The sequence below is a fragment of the Ambystoma mexicanum genome, chromosome 5p, assembly GCF_040938575.1.
Source record: "Ambystoma mexicanum isolate Mex_15411 chromosome 5p, UKY_AmexF1_1, whole genome shotgun sequence".
Classification (NCBI taxonomy): Eukaryota; Metazoa; Chordata; class Amphibia; order Caudata; family Ambystomatidae; genus Ambystoma; species Ambystoma mexicanum.
This window is the reverse complement of record NC_090930.1, coordinates 500,847,098-500,866,831: the sequence shown is the minus strand read 5'-3', so window position 1 is coordinate 500,866,831 and position 19,734 is coordinate 500,847,098. Positions and strand designations below refer to the sequence as shown.

Below are 19,734 nucleotides of genomic sequence, written 5' to 3'. Positions count from 1 at the left end.
CAAGATGTCGGATGTCCTCCAGGTGTCAAGGTCTGTGGTTAATGACCTGACCTGGTGGAGCCACAGGACAAACATGTTGGCAGGAGAACATTTCTGGGCGCCATGGCCGGGGGGCACAGGTAGTCACGGATGCCTTGCTAAAGGGTTGGGGATCTCATTGTGTCTCTCTCCAAATCACTGGCCATTGGTCCCAGAAGGTGAAAGGTTGCCACATCAACCTGCTGGAACCGCAAGCATTTGCACCTTCTCTGCAGTGGAGGCAAGTCCTAGTTCTGACGAAGAACACAGTGACCATGCACTACCTCAACAAGCAGGGAGGTGTGAGATCACTGCCCCTGTGCAGGGAGGCCATATATCTATGGTTCTGGATGCTGGAGAACAACATCTCTGCCTCTACAGCTCATAGCAGGGGAGGTGTTTGGGTTGGCGGATGCTCTGGACAGGCAGAGCTTGCTCTCCCATGAGTAGGAGCTATGCCCTCAACTCATTGTGAAGACCTTCACCCGGTGGGGCACCTTGACGGTGGACCTTTTTGTGACAAAGGACAGCACGAGATGCAAACAGTTCTGTTTGCGTGAATTTCCCCTCAGAGGGAGACTGGGGGACATGTTTCTGGTGGAGTGGCTCTTTGACCTTCTTTATGCATTCCTGGTCATCGATTGGGTTCTCAGGAGTTTGACAAGATTCAGGGCTCACCTTGTCCTGATCAGCCCGAACTGGGCATTGAGGACACGGTGCCTGGATCTTCTGGAACTGACCGTATGCCCACCTATGAGACCAGACTTCTTGTGTCTGTCGGGAGGCAATGTGCTTCACCCAAACCCAGACCCTCTCAACCTGCATGCTTGGCTCTTGAGAGGATGAGGTACAGGGCACTGGGTCCTCGGCGAGGATGTGCTAGAGCTGTTTTTGGCTGCACAAAGACCATCCACTAGGTCCCTTGATGTGTGCAAAAGGAGAAAGTTTGTGGCCTGGTGCAAGGCGAAAGGAGTGGACATGATGTTGTGTCCCAGCTCCTCTGTGATAATGTTTTGGTTGGCTAAGAGTGGGCACGGTAAATGGGTATCTGGCAGCCCTTTATTGTATAAATGGACACCAGAACAAGGTTCATTTTTTTTACTGTTCCAGTGGAGGCGCAGTTCCTGAAGGGCCTGGTTAATTCTATTCCTCTGTCGCCCTTTGCGGCACCTGATTGGGATTGGAACATGGTTCTTACTTTTCTTATGGCAGCTTTGTTTGAGCCATTGCATTCTTCCTCCATCAGAATGCTTTTAGGTGGTGATTACATCCCCCAGACGAATTGCATGCGTACTCTTGTAAACTCCCCTTTTTGAGAAACCCATGGTGACAACAAGTAAGACAGACACAAGTGATAACAATTCAAGGGCGTTTATTGGACAAGGAATACTGTATGCAGGTTGGAAAAACACCTAATCTAACCCTAAAACTAAGATGGGAACAAGCGTCAACCATCAATTTAAAAATAAGGCAGTCGTAGTGGCGTTGTGTAAAAATAAAAAGGGTCTATATTAAGAAACATATTGCCAAACCTCACAACTAATGCCAGAACGGATATGGGATAGTTCTTAAGAAAAGAAAGAAGTGTTCTCAAATAATATGTCAGGATGCGATAACCGGGGTCTCCCTTCCCCACGTTTTCGTAATGGGATAAGATGGGAGCTTGGAGCACAGTACAGTCTCTGTCTTTTCCAGCACAAGACGACGGTTCCAATAGCAGGTCTCAGGCCGTCGATGGCCAAGTTCTGTTTCCTTAGACAATCTCTTGCCTTCAGGGCCTGATGTGTTCAAATAACAAAAACAACATTTTCGTTAACCAAATAAAAGTTGGTTCGCTGGGTGTTGGGTTCACCCTTGGGTCCCCCTCTTCTGGGCGCTGACCCTTCTCAGTTGTAATCCACAGTTCATGTAGGGTGATGGTCTCACCCCTGGATGCCCTCTTCTAGGCGCTGACCCTTCATGTATCATAGATGATGGCTTCCCCCTGGATCTCCCTCGGTTGGGCTCGGATCCCTCTTAACTCTCTGGCCCAGACCTCTTTTGACTGCTAGTACGTGGGTGATAGCTTCCTCTCTGGCATCCCTCCTTCGGGTTCACTCTGCTCTTTTTCTCACTCTTGAGGTGACAACTTTTCACCTTCGGATCCCCCTCGGCCGGGCTCTGACCCTTCTCGATTCGTAGCCTCCACTCAGCGGGTTTACTGTGGCTCTCGATCAGGGTGATAGTGGCTCATCCCTGGGTCCCCCTCTACTGGGCGCTGACTCTTTTTGCTTTCAATGTTCTTCTTTTTACACAGTTCAGTGTTTTTGGAATTCTTTGACCTATTTCGCTGGCCCTCCTACGACTTTATGGTATTTGTAGTTTCTCTCATTTGGGGCTGGACCAGTGTCTCTTTAGATAGCAGCTGGTCTCCCCTTCACACTTTTTGCAGTTCATTCAAAGTTAACTAGCTTTGGTTAAAAATTTGCCACTTTGCGATTCTCACTCAACACAGCCCGGTTCTTATTGGTTATCCCTTCGCCTCACCGGCTGTGATGAACCGCTTGTCTGTTGGCTTCTCTGGAGTCAAAACCGGTACCACGGCACGTGAGCTTCCCTCGCTCTTGCTTATCGGCATAGGCTTGCCCTGTGTACCATTGACATCTGCTGCAGGACACCTGTGCCATCGTTCGCGGTCTTAGGCTTTTTTCCACTAAGGTTCAGCGGGTCTGCGATGTAAAGGGCAAGGTCACTTCTCTCCTCGCCACCCTCTCGATCCCTGCCGACTTTCTCCTTCTCTTGAACCGCCACATGGTAGCCATCAATGTGCTGTCTGCTGTGCTCACCTTGCATGTCCTGTATTCTCTTGCTCCACCTTCTATCCCTGCGGGGAAAGGGAAGGGCCATCAGGTGTGTGTGTTCTACATTAGTCCAGTGAGAGTGAAAAAGTATTTGTGTCAGAAAAGGGGGGTCGGGGAGTGTCAGAGTATCCTGCGGGGCAGGATTGGGAAGAATTGTACAATGGACGAAAATGACCAGGATGTAGAACGGAACAAAGGGGATGATGTGAAGTGTAATCGTTGGTCACTTTAGACTGGGAGTTTAGAAAGTGACAATCAGAGGGACGGGATTGGTAGGGTTTGCGGGATAAACTGGAATAAGTGGGATCGCGAAATAAACAAGGGGGATTGTGAAAATGATAGTAGTCAAAAAATCTAGTGATCTACCAGGCTAGACCAATCCTTTCCGGTTTTCTTGTCGGGACATTTTTGTTGTATTGCAAACATTACAGCCTACACATTGCCCGGGGAGCCGATACTCGCTTCTCCAGAGTTTCTTGGTGTGACTTCCAACTCTCCGCCTGCTTGTACACTGCTTTAGGAAATCAAGATGAGGAATGCTGATGTCACACTTCTGTTAGTAGATGACATGAGGAAGAGTTTAATTTAATGATCCAACATCAATTGGTTACCCAAGTGAACCGATTTCTGGTGACTTTTAAAAAAAAAAAAGAAAACAAGTGACAGGTTGCTTGCTATTGTTTGGTTTTAATTAAGTTGCCCTTCTCCATTGATACATGTTCCCTCTCGCAGGCTGAGCCTGGGGGAATAAAGTGGGGAACTGAGGTAAGGGGGAGTAGTGCACCCATTTAGTATGGCAATGGAAGTCATGTCCATTGTCAGCTAGTGGCGCAGCCGAATACAAGGGCGGCGAGAGACTGCATCGAGCGGCACGTACACCCCCTATCAAAGAATTTTCTGAGCAGCTGACGCTGGATGAATATCTGTCAAGATGAGAAATATGTGGGAGAAGATCCATAGAAAGAACATTACTGGCAATTCATTTCTCCAGCTTGGTGTTCCATTGATGCCTATGAAATGGAAGTTGCAAAAATACAAATCTTTCTCAACAGTCTTGATTTCCATGTATTGTGCCAGAAGGGCATGGTATCCTTTTGTCAAGCCTAGTATCTCTCGACAACAGTGGACTTGCTGCCCTAGGTATAAGGCAGTGCCCTTCACGCAAGCACTCTCAGCCTCCATGCTTGGCTGCTGAGAGGATTAGATGAAAGGAGTGGTACCTGTCTAATGAGCTGCTAGATGTTTTCCTGTCATTTACAACACAGGTGACCAAATCCATCCATATCTGCAGAGGGGGGGGAGTTGTCTTGCTCCACAGGCTCAGTCCTGTATTTCCCTGGTGAGGTTTTCAAATTGGCATACAAAAAGGGTACTTGGTTTCTACGTTTTCCCTACCTGCAATTATGCTGTTTTTCTCAAGTTTATCTAGTATGTGTCCTGGTGTCATGTGATGAATCCAGTGGAGTCATTGCGGGTTCCCGGCCGGTGACCTTCTCCCATGTGGATAGGGAATGGCACCCGCTACCAGATCCTGACCCTGGGGCAGCTATATGAGGGAGGATCACATAGGAGCAGGCAACTACCAGAGGGACGTCATGGCTTAATTGGACGAGACACAGTATCCCCCCTTTTCTCCAGCATTGGATCTTTCATGGATTCACATGCTTAGAATATTCCCCGTCGTCAGACTGGGACCCCTCGGTACACATATATAGCCTTTTCCTATAGGAAAACTTCAGACACTTTTGTGTCCTACTACGTCCTTTTGGGGCCCGCATACGCATGCCCCGTAGGACGTCGCGGTATAAAAGCCCTGCATCCGCGGCTCCCTTCAGATTTCAACCGTCTCCAAAGTAGTGGGATCTCCTCGCGTCGTCTTACTATTTTGTACAAGGTTGTGTACTTGAAGTTGGAGTTAGGTGAATTTTTCCTTCATGTCGGGAAAGGCGCTGTTCCGTTCGTGCGCGACGTGTGGCCTGAAAAAAGTTTACGAGGGGGATGGACATATGGATTGTATATACCGTCTCCACCCTCATCATTCGGCTGATAACTGTGACATATGCAAAGGGTTTTCTCAAAAGACTCGCAAAGACCGAAGTCGGCGGCAGGTAGCATGGTTGAATGATGGAGCGGGGGCATACCCCCCTTCGGAAGTAGGCTCCACACAATCGGCAAAAACATCACACCGCGCTGTATCGACAGAACCACCGGCGAAGAAATCTCGACCGGCGGAGAAAGAGTCATCTCGGAGTCATTCAGCTAAAGAATGTTTGACGAGAAAATTGTCATCTTCGTCAAAAAAGCATGACAAGGAAAGGCCGAAATCCTCCTCGGGCGATCACCATAGATCGACCACGAGTCGAGAGTCAGGTAAAAGCAGGCCAAGTGCAGAAAAGGCGGGACCGCCTAAACCACCTGCTAAGCCACTGTCGTCGTCGACGGCGGTCCAGTCATCGGCCTCCTCCCTACCACTGACGCACGTGGTATCTACCATCCCGCCGACAACGACAGCGACGGTGGCCTCGTCGACGGAGGTTCTACAGGAAGCCTGGAGGCCTGAAGTTTTCGATCCGATCCCTCTGGATACTTTACTGCAGGAACAGGCAGTGTTGCTGTCCTCGGGAGAGGACGAGAGTGGGGGAATAGCTGGCCCGGCAGACCATGGGCTACGAGTGGTTGACAAGTCGTTGACGAGGGGATCCGGAGTTCCGATGTCTGCCCCTCTTCTCAATCCTCAATCTGTTTTACCGCTGGAGGTTCTGTCCACGCTTCAGTCTTTATTAAAGTCGTTGGACCAGAGGCTACCTCAGGTAAAACTGCCACAGTCACCCGTCGACGAGCCGGGCCCGTCCCGTCCACCGACTCACTTACGCACGCCAGTCTCAGCACCACCGGCACCCCAAGAGGAAAGTGAGCTGCCAGATTCAGAGTCTGACAGAGGAGCCATGTCGGATATCTCCTCATCCCCCTCCAGGGATCCAGCCTGGGAGTCAGAGGTGGAATTAGAAACCCCAAGGAGCCCGGCTCAGCCGTCCCCCCTGGATGATATTGCATCATTCCATTCTATGATGGATAAGGTGTGTAAGGAATTCGGTTTGTCCCAGGAGGAACATAAAAAGGACTGTTTTCTTTTCGACCACATGGGTAAGAGAAGGAGGTCAGTTTTTTCAATACCCATCCTAGATCATGTGTGGAAGGAGGGTTTGCAGACAATGCGTCACCCCTTTTCGGAACTGGCGGTAAAAGGTCCCCTTGAGAAAAAATGTAAGGCTCCAGAGTCTACCCCCAAGTGCTTATCCTCCCAACCAATGCCTGAATCGGTGGTGTCGGCGGCGGCGGCGAGGAAAGCTAAGGCCTAGCACAAGTGCACGACTACGCCTGATAACGAGGCAAGACGTCAGGATGCCTTCGGCAAAAAAGTGCTATCTGTGGAAGCAACTACAGTAAAGGCTGCAAACTCTCTGGCTATTGTAGCCAGATACGACAGAGAAATGTGGCACAGGCTGGCTCCGTTGCTGGATCATCTCCCGGAAGAGCATAGGAAGGCGGCGATGTTACTCGTCCGAGAGGGTGAGGAAGCCTCCAATCACGCAATAAACATCGCAGTATCCTCGCTGAATCGGGCTTCAAACAAGTCAATAATGGGGTCGTGTTACGACGGTCATGGCTTAAGTGTACCTTCTTCAGACCGGAGGTACAATACAAAGTATTAGATATGCCCTTTGAGGGAGACCTTCTATTCGGAGAGAAAGTAGATGAGGCCCTGAAGGGAATGAAAGAGGACTCTGACATGGCACGTTCATTGGGTGCCCTCCAGAGTGGCCGAAGCTACAAGTCTTTTCGTCCCTTTAGAGGGGCTTCAGGTAATTCCAGATTCTCTGCGTCAGGAGACAGATCCTTCAGTAGGTCGGCGTACCCCTCCCAGGGATACAGGCGTGCTTCTCAAGCAGCAATCCGACGCCTGAACTTCCAGACCTCCACGAAGAGACCATCTTATCCGTCGTCGTCGAGAGAGAAGCAAAACAAAGATCAGCAATGACGAGCAACACACCGTTCTGGGAGGAAGAGTATCAGCCTATGTCGACGAATGGGAACGAATAACGACAGATCAATGGGTGCTGGACACAATAAGGAACGGACATTCTCTACAATTCAAGCGCAACCCTCCGCACATTCCACCTGTGTTCATCGCTCAATCCCATCTGAGGGTACTGCAACAGGAGGTAACACTCATGTTAGCAAAAGGTGCGATAGAATTAGTTCCAGCATCACAGAAAGGTCAAGGGGTTTACTCAAGATACTTCGTGAAAAAGCCAAACGGAAAATGGCGTCCCATTCTAGACTTACGCAATCTCAACAAGTCCTTAAAGAGCCTAAAATTCAAAATGCCCACGCTCCAGGAAGTGATCCGAGCCGTTCAAGAAGGGGATTTTCTGGTGTCCCTGGATTTGCAGGACACGTACTTCCATATTCCAATATGTCGGAAGCACAGGAAGTTCCTGAGGTTTGTGATAGGGCGGACTCACTACCAGCTCACGGTTCTTCCCTTTGGGCTCAAAACCTCCCCCAGAACGTTCACGAAATGCCTGGCCCCAGTAGCGGCCTGGCTAAGAAGGCAGGGCCACCATGTATACCCATATCTCGACGACTGGCTGGTAAGGGGATCCTCCCCAGCGTCGACCAACACAAGTTTGCAAGGCACCATGCAGCTTCTACAACAGCTCGGATTCGCCATAAACTTCGAAAAATCCTTGTTGATGCCATCAAGAACGTTGGTGTTCGTGGGGGCACAGTTCGAAACCCAGTCGGGGCTAGTGAAGCCTTCCCTCGACAGAATCTCAAAACTCAATCAACTGACGGGTTGACTACGGGCGAAACACCAAGCTTTCAGTGAGAAAATACGTTTCAGTCCTAGGGGCCATGGCATCCTGCATCCATCTGGTGGCCAACTGTCGCCTATCAGTGAGGCCAGTTCAGGAGTTCCTGGCGGGACCGGTGCACACAGGCCCAAAGATTGTGGTCAGACAAGATAATCATCGACGACGACAAACTGCTTCGGACTCTTCAGTGGTGGCAGAGTTTCCACAACCTGAACAGTGGTGTACCCCTACAGGAGCCGGAGTTCCAACTAACCATAGTCACGGATGCGTCTCTAACCGGCTGGGGAGCTCACATGGGCACTCTTCAAACGCAGGGTCGTTGGTCTCAAACGGAGTCACTCCTACACATCAACGTGTTAGAGCTCAGAGCAGTGCGATGGGCCTTGAAGGCGTTCCTACCACACATCGAGGGATCAAGAGTACGAGTGCTGACGGACAATATGACGGCCATGTTTTATGTGAGAAAACAAGGGGGGACTCGATCCAGGACCCTTTCCATAGAGGCCCAGAAAGTGTGGCATTGGGCACTAAAGCACGAGATATCCATCGTGGCTCACCATCTCCTGGGACTGAGGAACTCGAGGCGGATTCCCTTAGCAGAAGGATGGCCCAGATACACAAATGGGAAATGGACACAGTTCAGCTGACAAAAGTTTTCGAGAAATGGGGTCACCCCCCTCTGGATGTCTTTGCAACGAAGGAAAACAAGAAATGCAAGCAGATGGCCTCAGGAGGGTTCCATGGGGGAGGCGTTCTCCTTCCCACGGACGGACAAGTTCCTTTACGCTTTTCCTCTGTTCCCCCTCATACGGAGGATGGTGCAGTGGATACGCAGGTACAGTTGCCGGGTACTTCTAGTGGCACCATACTGGCCGAGGCAACCGTGGTTTTCAGACCTGCTTCACTTGTCGCTGGAACAACCAATAGCGTTTCCGAGGGTCCCGAACCTGCTGTACCGGGACAAAGGTATGGTGTGGCATCACGACCTGAACAGTCTCAACCTCACAGCCTGGCTCCTGACTTTTCGGAATTTGGTACCTTAGACGTTTCGGAGGATTGCCAAAAAATTCTGCAAGCGGCTCGGGCCCCTTCTACCAACAAAACTTACACCTATAAGTGGCAAAGGTTCTGTGAGTGGTGTCGAGGACAACAAGGACTACACCCGTTAAGGGTGACTCCGGAGCAAGTTCTGCCTTATCTGCTTCACGTGGCAGAGGGGGGTTTATCTTTCACATGATAAAGGTGCACCTGGCGGCCATCTCTAGGTTCACGAGGAAGAGACTGTCGTCTCCTTTATTCAGCGACAGGTTAGTGAAACACTTCATGAGGGGTTTATTTCGAACTTTTCCCCCAATAAAACGTTTTCCACCAACATGGAGTCGCAACATAGTGCTGGCAGGCTTAATGAAACCACCCTTCGAGCCTATGGCCACCTCGGCCCTGAAATTCGTATCGTGGAAGTTGGCGTTCTTAATAGCTATCACGTCAGCTAGGAGAATCTCGGAACTGCAAGCGTTGGTCATAGACCCTCCATACCTAAGATTCTTTAAAGACAAGGTGGTTCTGCCAACTAATCCTACTTTCGTTCCGAAAGTTCCTACAGTGTATCACAAACACTTGTCCATTGTCCTCCCTACTTTTTTCACGACCCCATCATCGGCAGCGGAAAAAGCTCTTCATACCTTGGACGTTAAGAGGGCCCTAAAATTTTACCTACATCGTACATGAGAACTCAGGTCTACTCGACAACTGTTCATCGCGTATGGTCCGTCGACGAGAGGAAATGAAATTTCTAAGCAAGGACTGGCTCGGTGGGTCTCGTCGACGATTGCGTTTTGTCACTCCAAGGCCGGAAGGCCGCTGCAAGGGCACCCTAGAGCCCATTCTACAAGATCAACGTCCTCTTCAGCAGCATTATGGGCAGGAATTCCGCTAACGGACATATGCCAGGCTGCGGCATGGTCGGTGCCCCACACGTTTACCCGCTATTACTGCCTTGCGAGGCAGCATGCGGACGAGGTGCAGATGGGAAGAGCAGTCCTGCGCCATCTGTTTCAATAAGGTAAGCTCTGCATTGTGGAGAGTTTTTTCTACCTGTTGGTAACCGTATGCTTTATGGAGATACAGGTATATGGGTAAACTTATTTCTTGTGTACCTATGCATTATGTATTTTTTGTGGATGTATGTTGCCTTGCATTCTCACCATTGTCTTCCAGTTTACTGCTATACAATCTATTCTAAGCATGTGAATCCATGAAAGATCCAATGCTGGAGAAGGGAATAGTTTCTTACCTGTAACTCCATTTCTCCAGCATTGGTATCTTTCATGGATTCACATGCGCCCGCCAGCCTCCCCACGATGCAATGTATATGCTTGATACGTTTAACCCTTCCTACTTTGGAGGGGCCGAAATCTGAAGGGAGCCGCGGGGGCGGGACTTTTATACCGCAACGTCCTACGGGGCATGCGTATGCGGGCCCCAAAAGGACGTAGATAGGACACAAAAGTGTCTGAAGTTTTCCTACAGGAAAAGGCTATATATGTGTACCGAGGGGTCCCAGTCTGACGGGGAATATTCTAAGCATGTGAATCCATGAAAGATACCAATGCTGGAGAAATGGAGTTACAGGTAAGAAACTATTCCCTTCTCTGAGGAAGGCCCTCTAATACCCAAAGACTTTTTCCATGAGGGAGACCCTCTAGGGCCCAAAACCTTAAAGTCATATTGTTGGGAATTGGATCACCCTTGTAGAGGGAGTATATAAACCTATTCTCAATATCCCTTGGTCAAACCACCACCTATGACCTAAACACACAAAGCTCCAACACAACACGTTTTGCTTCTGAAGTAGCTTCATGTAAAATCACTTAGAAGAACTGTTTAAACACATTGGGCCTCATTACGACCCAGGCGGTCCGGAAATAACGGTGGCGGTAAACCCGCCGCCACCGTTGTTTCCGGACCGCCTGAGTCCGACCCCTGCAGGCGGGAGGTGATGTTCCCGCCAGGTCTGACCTGGCGGGTTTAACACCGCCCGCCTGCAGGCGGACGAGGAAACACCGGCAGCATTACGAGATGCTGCCGGTGTTTCCATGATCCCCATTCCCATCGAGTCCCATAGGACTCAGTGGGAATGGGGATTAACACCATTCCGCCTCCGTGATTCCCGGAAAACTGGGGTTGTAATGCCCCGGTAATTCCGGGAATCACGGGGGCGGAATGGTAATACGAGTCTGGCGGTAACCAGGCGGTTTTACCGCCGCGGTTACCGCCGGACTCGTAATGAGGCCCATTGTGTCCAATGACACCCGTGGACTCCAACTCCCAGAATCACCCAAGTACTGTGACGAGGAGGATGAAGGAGTTTACACAAGGTATCAAGATACCTTCAAGCACAATATGCAGTCTAGTTTTTTCCAAATTTCTTTTAAAGATGGCAACCTCACTACTGGACAGGGCAGTGCAGGAGAAGATGTTGGCTCGTATGCAGAGGCTTGTCAGAGCGAGAAACACGTACCGGTGTGGCAGAGCGTAGAAGACCGCCAAGATCATCAGGGAAACGCAGTGCACAAGCAGGAAGTGCTGTGGAGATGCTGGGAACCGCAAGATAGTTCCAAGGGTGCCTAGCAGCGTTCTTCAGACCGGGACTTGAAGGGAAGCAGGCGTGTGACCGCAGAGCTGAGAAGGAACATGGAAGATCATCAGCGCATTCCAGAATCGGAAGCGAGTGTAAGAGCTTCACTGCATAAGCGCAAACCGGAACTGGAGATGCTGGAGAGAACCACCAACTGTACTCGCAGCAATTGGAGACCCGGGGGTGTTCAGGTGACCAGGGCAATGACAATTTGAATGTGATGCCATTGCTCAGAATACAAGAAGTTTGTTTGAATGCAAAAAAGGCAAAGTACAGATTTAGACCCCTGTGAGCTACAGATGCATGAAATGCAAGTGTGGTGCAAAGTTTGAGCAAGTATTACCACTGACATACATACCAAACCAAGAAAAAAAACATACACTTTTGGTGATACAGATACAGCTGTGAAACATATAAGAAGTCCTAGTAAAGGAAGACGGTCAGGCAATTAAAGCACATAAGTCGTCTTAGCAAAGGAAGAATACCAGGCCATTCAAACACATAAGAAGTCCTGGCAGGGGGAAAGATACCAGGCAATTGAGACACATAAGAGGTCCTGGCTGGAGAGTACACCAGGCAGTTGGAATTGAATGAGGAATCCTGACAGGAGAGCACACCAGGAAGTTGGAATTGCATAAAGAGTCCTGCAAAGCTGCCAGAAATAATAAAGAAGGACAGTATTTTTCTAAACAGAGGAGAAACCTGTGTTGAAGAAAAACTGTTTCAGAATGTGTTGCCTAAGCAGGAACCTTGTGAATCAAGGAGAGACACAAAGGAACTGTTAGTAAAAGAGACAATTTTCTTCCTACTTCTCAATCCAGGGGAAAGGAGTGGGGGGAACACCTTCTGTATCCAAGGTCTTTCACCTTGGGGAACATTTCTGTTGGAGCTTTTCTTGTTTTCAGTTGTCAACATTTCCTTTTGCCAATATCAGTTTGAAGACATTTCCTTGCAGCCTTTATTTTTTAGTTTATAGTGTGAGGGTCAGGAGAGGACGTTTTGGACACAAGGACAGTTTCCCAGTTATTGACATCCTGACACAGACAAATCCTTAGTTTTTGGTTTTTAGGTAGGGAAACTCTTCTTTAGAATAGGGTCAGAGAGGTATTTTTCAACCCATTTTATATTTAATAAAAATCTTTAGCTACAAAATTACAACCTTGTTTTCGACTCTCATTGCCGACTCCTCAGTCAACCACGCCTGTTTGTTCCTGCATATTAACTGAATTTTGTTCCTTCTTTGACTATGCTGGCTTCTTTTGAGCCCTAAACTTTCTCAGCATTTACTCACCCTAAACGTTTGCTTCCTGATAGCCATCACCGTAGTTGGGCAAGTGAGCAACCTTTAGCTCTCTCAATGGAACCTCCTCACTATCTCATTTTCAAGAGAGAAACTCTTCTAACAGTCCGACCGTCCTTCTTGCTCAATGTGGTGAAATGATTACCCTTAAAGAGAACATCCCTCTCCCTGTCTTGTTTCCTCTTCCTCATCCCTCCAGAATGAGGGAGCAGTTTCGCCGCTTTGGTTCCAGACAGACTTTGGTCTTTTCTGTCTCTCAGATGAGAACATTCTGGAAAGATGACCTGGTGTACTTCAGCTTTGTTGGTGTCAATGCAGGCTGGGTAGTGACCAAATAGACTCTCCTCAAGTGGATAGTCCTCTGCATTTGGCAATGCTATACACTGATGAAAAAGAAGTGCCTAACTACCTTCAGGGACATTCTGTAAAAGGTCTGGGGGTGACCTCTGTTGTGACATCTGTCAGGCTGCTACTTGGGCAACCTTGCACACATTTGCAAAACATGAATCCCTGGATTGCTAGGCTAGGGGAGACGCTTTCATGGCATTCAGTCCCCCAGATCTTTCTGCTGTTGGTTCTGGTTCCTCACTCTCACCCCTCCTCCATTTCTGTACTACTTTGAGAGTCTTTCAAACATCAGGAATCTTTGGAAGGAAGGAATCCATTAGAAAAATAAAGTACTCACCTTATGATATGATATGATATAATAGGTTATTTATAACGCGCTTAATACCCAGAGGTTTCTAAGCGCGGACCCAGGGATCGAACCTGTGGTGCTCCGTATCGTCTTGCTTCCAAGGCGAGCACGTTGCCTACTGAGCTATCCTCCCGAGACCTTACCTAATTTCTTTTTTGATGGATACATCATTCCCCCTAATGATCCTCTAAACTACCCCTCAAAATGAATGCCCTCAACCTCTGTGACACTATAATGGATTGAATTCTCCTGCAGATTCCTCATCGGATCGATAGCCCATCCAGCACTAGCTGCTTGGAACACTTTTCGACAACGGGTGTCGCACGGCTCGGCATTGTCCCTCGACTCCATGGTGCCTCGACGGCCCCACTCCTCGACTTCGTATGTGACTTTGATTGTATGTATTTCACATCAATACACCGTCGCACCTTTCCCCCCCGTGCTCAAGGGGAAAATAGGAATCTGCCAGAGGAGAATCCGTACAAAGAACATTAACAGTAAGTAATATCTCCTCCTGCAGTTCCTCAGCAGCCTGTGGGTGCTGGAAAATCTGGCGTGGTGGCTACATGTATACAAACTATGACAATGCATCTGGGGTCATGTATGGGCCTCATCGACACTGAGCAGTGCTCAGTTTACCACCCCTTTGTAGCTGAAATATTTCCAATTCCAGTCTGTGCCTGGAGGATATTGCTAAAATGAGGTATCTGTGGGCGGAAAGACTCATTGATCAGAAAGAACATCACCAAAGGTAAGTAATTATTCTCCATCATGGGGTCTGGCATGGATTCACATGCTCATGAATATTCCCCCTCGTCAGGCCGGGAATCCTCGGTAAAAGGAAAAACAGTTTCACTTTCACTTACAAACTGTCTTTCTCACATACTGCCAGCCAATAACTGCCCTCTCCCTAAGCCCCTCTTCTGGCAACCATCTTCAGATTTTTACCGCACGTTCAAGTATTGGGAGTCCTCATGATTTTTCTGCTTTTTAGCGCTTTTTGGTAGGAAATTCCTATTTTTGTTTGTCTCTTCATCTGGCAAACGGATCCGTTTGTCAGCGTTTTTCAATGCCCCTCAAGGTCAGAATCGTCAAGTGTTTTTTCCTCGAAGATTCCAGAAGGCCATCAGGCCTACATCGCACGCTGGACCATGTCAGAGGAGAAGAAGGACGGGGGTCCCTCTTCAGAATGTGTTCATGGAGCACAAGCATTACCAGTGCCTCTGTTGTCTCCACCCGGCGCACAAGGAGGAAGATTGCGAGATCTGTCGTGGCTTTACCAAGCGCACAATCAAGGATCGGCACAGCTGATGAGCGGTGTGGCTCAACGGCAAGGCCTCTACCCCATGTGGTTAACAGGGGCATGCCTCCCCCTTATCCAGCCTGTCAGAGCGGGCTTCTAAGTACTTTGAGGGTGCTACATCCGTGGGGGCCCAAGACAATGCCAATTACTGCAAGTCCGTTTCCGCCAGGGTCGCTGTGTAAGCGGGTCCCGCGATGAGCAGGGTGCGATCATCTTCTCCATCGGCCTCCATCTCCAGCCATCACTCCAGCTCTTCGTCGAAGAGGAAGCTACCTCTGAGAAGCTGCGGGAGAAACTGGAGACGGCCAAGCCACAGGGTAAGTCTCCAACCTGCCCGTGAAGACCCGGGTGATCCAGGCTAAATCGTCCTCGACTATCGAGTTGGTGGCAGCCACTCTTTCGAAGGTGAAAGGGGCAGACCCAGTCCAGGGTGTCCCGACTGCGGCCAGAGTGGCCCTTCCTCCCAGACGGGAGGCTTCGGCCAAACCAATGGAAAAGACTCCAGAGAAGAGGATGCCGTTCCTAATCCAGAGACCGACCCCTCGGGACACAAAAAAGGGGGAGATTCGCTAGCAGGTTCCACTTGCCAAAGAGCATGGGGGACGCGTTCTCCTTCCCATGGGAAGGCCTGTTCCTGTACGTGTTTCCTCTGTTGCCCCTCCTGCTGCGAGTCATCAATTGACTCAAATGGTGCTGATGCAAGATGATCCTCGTTGCCCCTGCGTGGCCGAGGCAGATTTGGTACCCAGGTCTTCTCAGCCAGTCAAGCTGCCAGTGGTCACGGATCTGCTCACCAGAGAATGCGGTGCAATCCTAAATCACGACCCAGGATCGCTGAACCTGGTTCCTGCAGCCTTAGAATTTGGTGGGTAGGAGCTTCCAGCGGACTGCAGAGAGGTCCTTGCCAGGCCCAGATCGTCGCCGACTCTTAAGTACTACGGGCACAAGTGGAAGTGCTTTGCGACGTGGTGCCAGACACAGAAGATCAACCCTCTGAGGGTCACAGCCCTGCAGATCCTTACGTACTTATTGTCCTTGGCCAAGGCGGGACTGGCACATGCCTCCGTCAAGGTGCATCTGGTGGCTGTCTTCCAGGTCTCCGGGACGGTCTTCTCTTTGGTCACACCGTCTGGTGAAGGAGTTCCTTAAAGGACTGTTCGGATCTTTCCTGCTGTTGAAGGCGCCCGCCCCGGCATGGGAACTCAACGTGGTTCTGACTAGGCTCATGTGGGCCACTTTTGAGCCTATGCATCAAGCCCCTCTCAAGTACCTTACGTGGAAGAAGTCTTTCCTCATGACTATCACCTCTGACAGGAGAGTAGGTGAGATCCAGACCCTGTCCTCCTGCAAGGTGCCTTATCTGACTTTCCACAATTCCTGGGTGGTGCTGCGGACACACCCCTCTTTCATGCCGACGGTTCCGTCGGAATTCCATCTCAACAAACCTTTGGTGTTGCCTGTATTTTTTCTGACGCCTTTGTTGCCGGCTGAAAGGACTTTGCACTCGCTGGATGTGGCTCATGCGCTGAAGTTCTGTGTGGCTCGCACAAAGAGTTTCCGGAAGACTTCTCAATTTTTTGTGAACTTTGGTCCTGTGAACCATGGGAAGGTCTTGTCCAAGGCTTTCATCTCCAGGTGGCTCTCCGGCTCCATCACTCATTGTCACCGGTTGGCAAACCAACCGCTGCCTGGCCGTCCGAGAGCCCCTTCTACCAGAGCGATCACTGCGACAACAGCATTCCTGTCTGGTGTGACCCTGCTGGATATCTGCAGGGCTGCTACGTGGATGTCTACGCACACTTCACAAGATTCTACTGCGTGAACAGGGATTCCAGTGAGGAGTCCAGGGTTGCCCGAGCAGTGCTGCACAACCTGTTTGATTGAAGGTGAGCCTGGTCCGGAGGTAAGAGTAATTGCTTCGGTTGAGCCTTGCCACCTCCCGTAGTTGTGTATGTATGTACTGCTATGTATTCTTTATTCATGAGCATGTGAATCGATGCCAGACCCTATGCTGGAGAAGGAACACGTTACTTACCTGTAACTGTTGTTCTCCAGCATGGGTCTGGCATGGATTCACATGCAAACCCTCGCTCCAGCCCCTCTGCGGCTCTTCTTGGTTATACTGCCACTTTACATGCTAGCAAATCTGAAGATGGCTGCCAGAGGAAGGGCTTAGGGAGATGGCAGTCATTGGCTGGGGGCAGTATGACCCAGAGCTCATTGGCTGGGGGCAGTATGACCCAGAGCTCAGAGATTGTTTTAGAGGAGAAAGACAGTTTGTAAGCGAAAGTGAAACTTTTTTCTTTTACCGAGGATTCCCAGCCTGACGACAGGCAATATTCATGAGCATGTGAATCGATGCCAGACCCACGCTGGAGAACAACAGTTGCAGGTAAGTAACTTGTTCCTTTCTTTGGTATGCCAAAAGGGAAACATCTAAGGGTTAAAATAGTGTGTTTATCTTAAGTATATCACATACCAGATGACTAGGTTTATTACTGGCCAATTTTTGCTTTGGTGGTATTGTTTTGACTGTGCATATAACATTTGGTATTTTTCTGTCTTCAGCCCGAAAGGGAAACAGAAACAAAAAAAGATACAGCCTAAACCCACAGAAGATTCTTCTCTGCCATTAACAAGAACCAATTCCTCAGTTTCTTCTCAGGGTAAGCAGTTTATGTGTAAATGTGATGCATGCATCCACTATCGACACAACATCTATTATCTATGTTGCACCACCTTTCCAGGAACATTGTTCCGGTTTTGATTTTGTTCTATCTAGTTGTGCTGCAAATAAGAATTTGGATCTTTAAATTGTCTTCTTAATAAGCCCTACCATCCAACCCTTATTCCTTTCTCAACTGTTAACAGCCTTGTTCGGTCTTGTGGTATCAACTGTGATCTGACTTTTTTCTCCCCCAGATCCATGCCCACCTCACTTTTTCATTTTATCCATTGTCTATGCTTGGGGTCAGATGAATCTTGTGCAGTTTGTTTCTTTTCCACACTGTACCTGTATTCCGATGAATATTGCTTCCACAGATTCCTTGTTGGCCTCCCAACCTGTCCCTCTGTAGTTTAGCTTTTACACCCTTGCCACTGAGTGCTTAGGAATGAAGACAGAACTGAGGTCATGGGGTGTGGCAGCTCTATATATACTGGAAAATGTATTGGAGTTGTGGGATCGAACTCTAGAGGTGCGCTAATTACCACTCTAGAAATGCCTGCACAATTTCAGAAAAATTATATAAACTCCTTGGCAGCGAGAAAACTACCTTCTCCCTCAAACTTCCCACAAAGCCTGTATAAAGAAATGCTTTAGATAAAATGGTTTGGGAGAGTGTCTCGCGCTCAAAGACCAACTTTTATACAATTAGTCATTGAACTATCCAAAAGTTGCAAAGATTCAACGGTGTGTTGAGTAGTATTTTATTCTTCCATGATCGAAAAAAGAAATAGCTGACATGTGTTTCGACCCCCGGTAGTTGTCAAGGTTGTAAAATTATATAGTAAGCATATGGTATATGATCTCCAAGATAATCAGTCCCATTGGGCAGGACAAAATCACAACAAATGTCAAAATGGTCAAGCATCACAAAAGCATTTAGCAAAGAAACATTCGTAGACCATACCATGTTAGAGTCACACATCAGACCAGGGTTGGAGAGATGGCATCAGTTGTAGAAGGTGAATAACATTTTTTTTTTTTTTAAATAAAATAATGGTCCAAACCCATAGTTGCAATGTTCAAAAAGTGTTAATAGATTTAACTAAAAAACGTTTTTTTATAATTTAACTGCTAAGTCCTGATACTACAATACTACAAAACCTCCCGGTGCCAAAAGTGCTCAAGAGAGCCCTTCAAAGGGTCTTGAGGGAAAAGGTTCTTTCTATATCTTGCATGTAACCATGAAAAGAGCATGCACACCAGTAACCAATAATTGATACCAGAGATTGAGTTAAATTGTGATTTGATTAACCTAACGTCGTTCAGTATAGTGATTGTAATAATCAATTCCAGCTCACCCTAGAATAATTCCAAATAGTTTGTCGAATGGTGTGGATTGACCTCTAAGATTATAGTTCAAGATCCATTGTAGATACTGATAGTATGTGGTTTGAATTGGGTAAATAGGTACGTGGGGAAAATTATTCGTAATTATATAATTAGATTTGCAAATCCTTGTGATATGGAAAATCAAGAAGGAAGATTGGGGGTCCTTACCTTGATATAATGTGCCCGAATTGACTGGCTTATTGGATCTCAAGGTAAATGGCATCAAAATATGTACTCCATTTCTGGTTTTAGGTGATATCCCTAAAGAATAATTAGGGAATTAAATTGAATAGTCCGGTACTTAAGCATCTGTACTTAATCATTACAATTAGTAGATATCTTTGATTTATATATTCTGACAAGTAAATTGAAGTATATTCAAATTACAAAAATTGTGTATTAGTGACACAATGAGGGTATATTGACTAGCTTTCCACAGTGCTAGGTCAGTCAGGACCCCTGAAGTCTGGAAGGACTGGTATCCCCAAGAGAAAATATAAATAAGATTAATTGCATAAGGCACAAAATCACAGTTACCTTGATATTGGGTTAAATCCCAAAGATGGTGTCCATGAAGACGGCAAGGCAGCCGTCCTGCAAGTAGTTCCTCCCCATCTTGCAGCTAGAATAGTATTGGCGTCCTTCGCGGCCAAATCAAAATGGCCCCCAAAATGTAATGACATCACGTGTTACGTTGCGCGTGACGTCATAGTGTAAATACAAGCCGCTAACGACATTTTTAGCATGATGTTGGAGCGTGCATGTTTACTATATCTTACTTATTTACACTTGTTGCCCAATGCCATCAAAATTAGATGTGCGGAGTGAGAGTCTTTATGTTACTGCAAACGTTTTAATTGTTTGATCAAATTATTGAACATGATATAGAATCAAAGCCTAAAAAGTGGCGCATCTAACAAATGCACGCAAATCATTGTTTAAGAAAAAATACCAAAAAAAACAATGAATTACTTGGGACAAAAGATATTAGAAAACGCACTT

General features: G+C 48.0%; 1 protein-coding gene across 2 annotated transcripts in view; it reads left to right on the top strand.

Annotated features, from left to right (window-relative positions):
• The window catches only part of BRWD3 (bromodomain and WD repeat domain containing 3), a 1,632,068-nt gene that overhangs the window by 1,443,224 nt on the left and 169,110 nt on the right, over nt 1-19,734 (top strand). For both annotated transcript variants that reach the window (XM_069612911.1, XM_069612910.1), the window contains exon 38: nt 17,244-17,341. In XM_069612911.1, the coding sequence (XP_069469012.1) occupies nt 17,244-17,341 (98 nt within the window). The remainder of the gene's footprint in view (nt 1-17,243; nt 17,342-19,734) is intronic.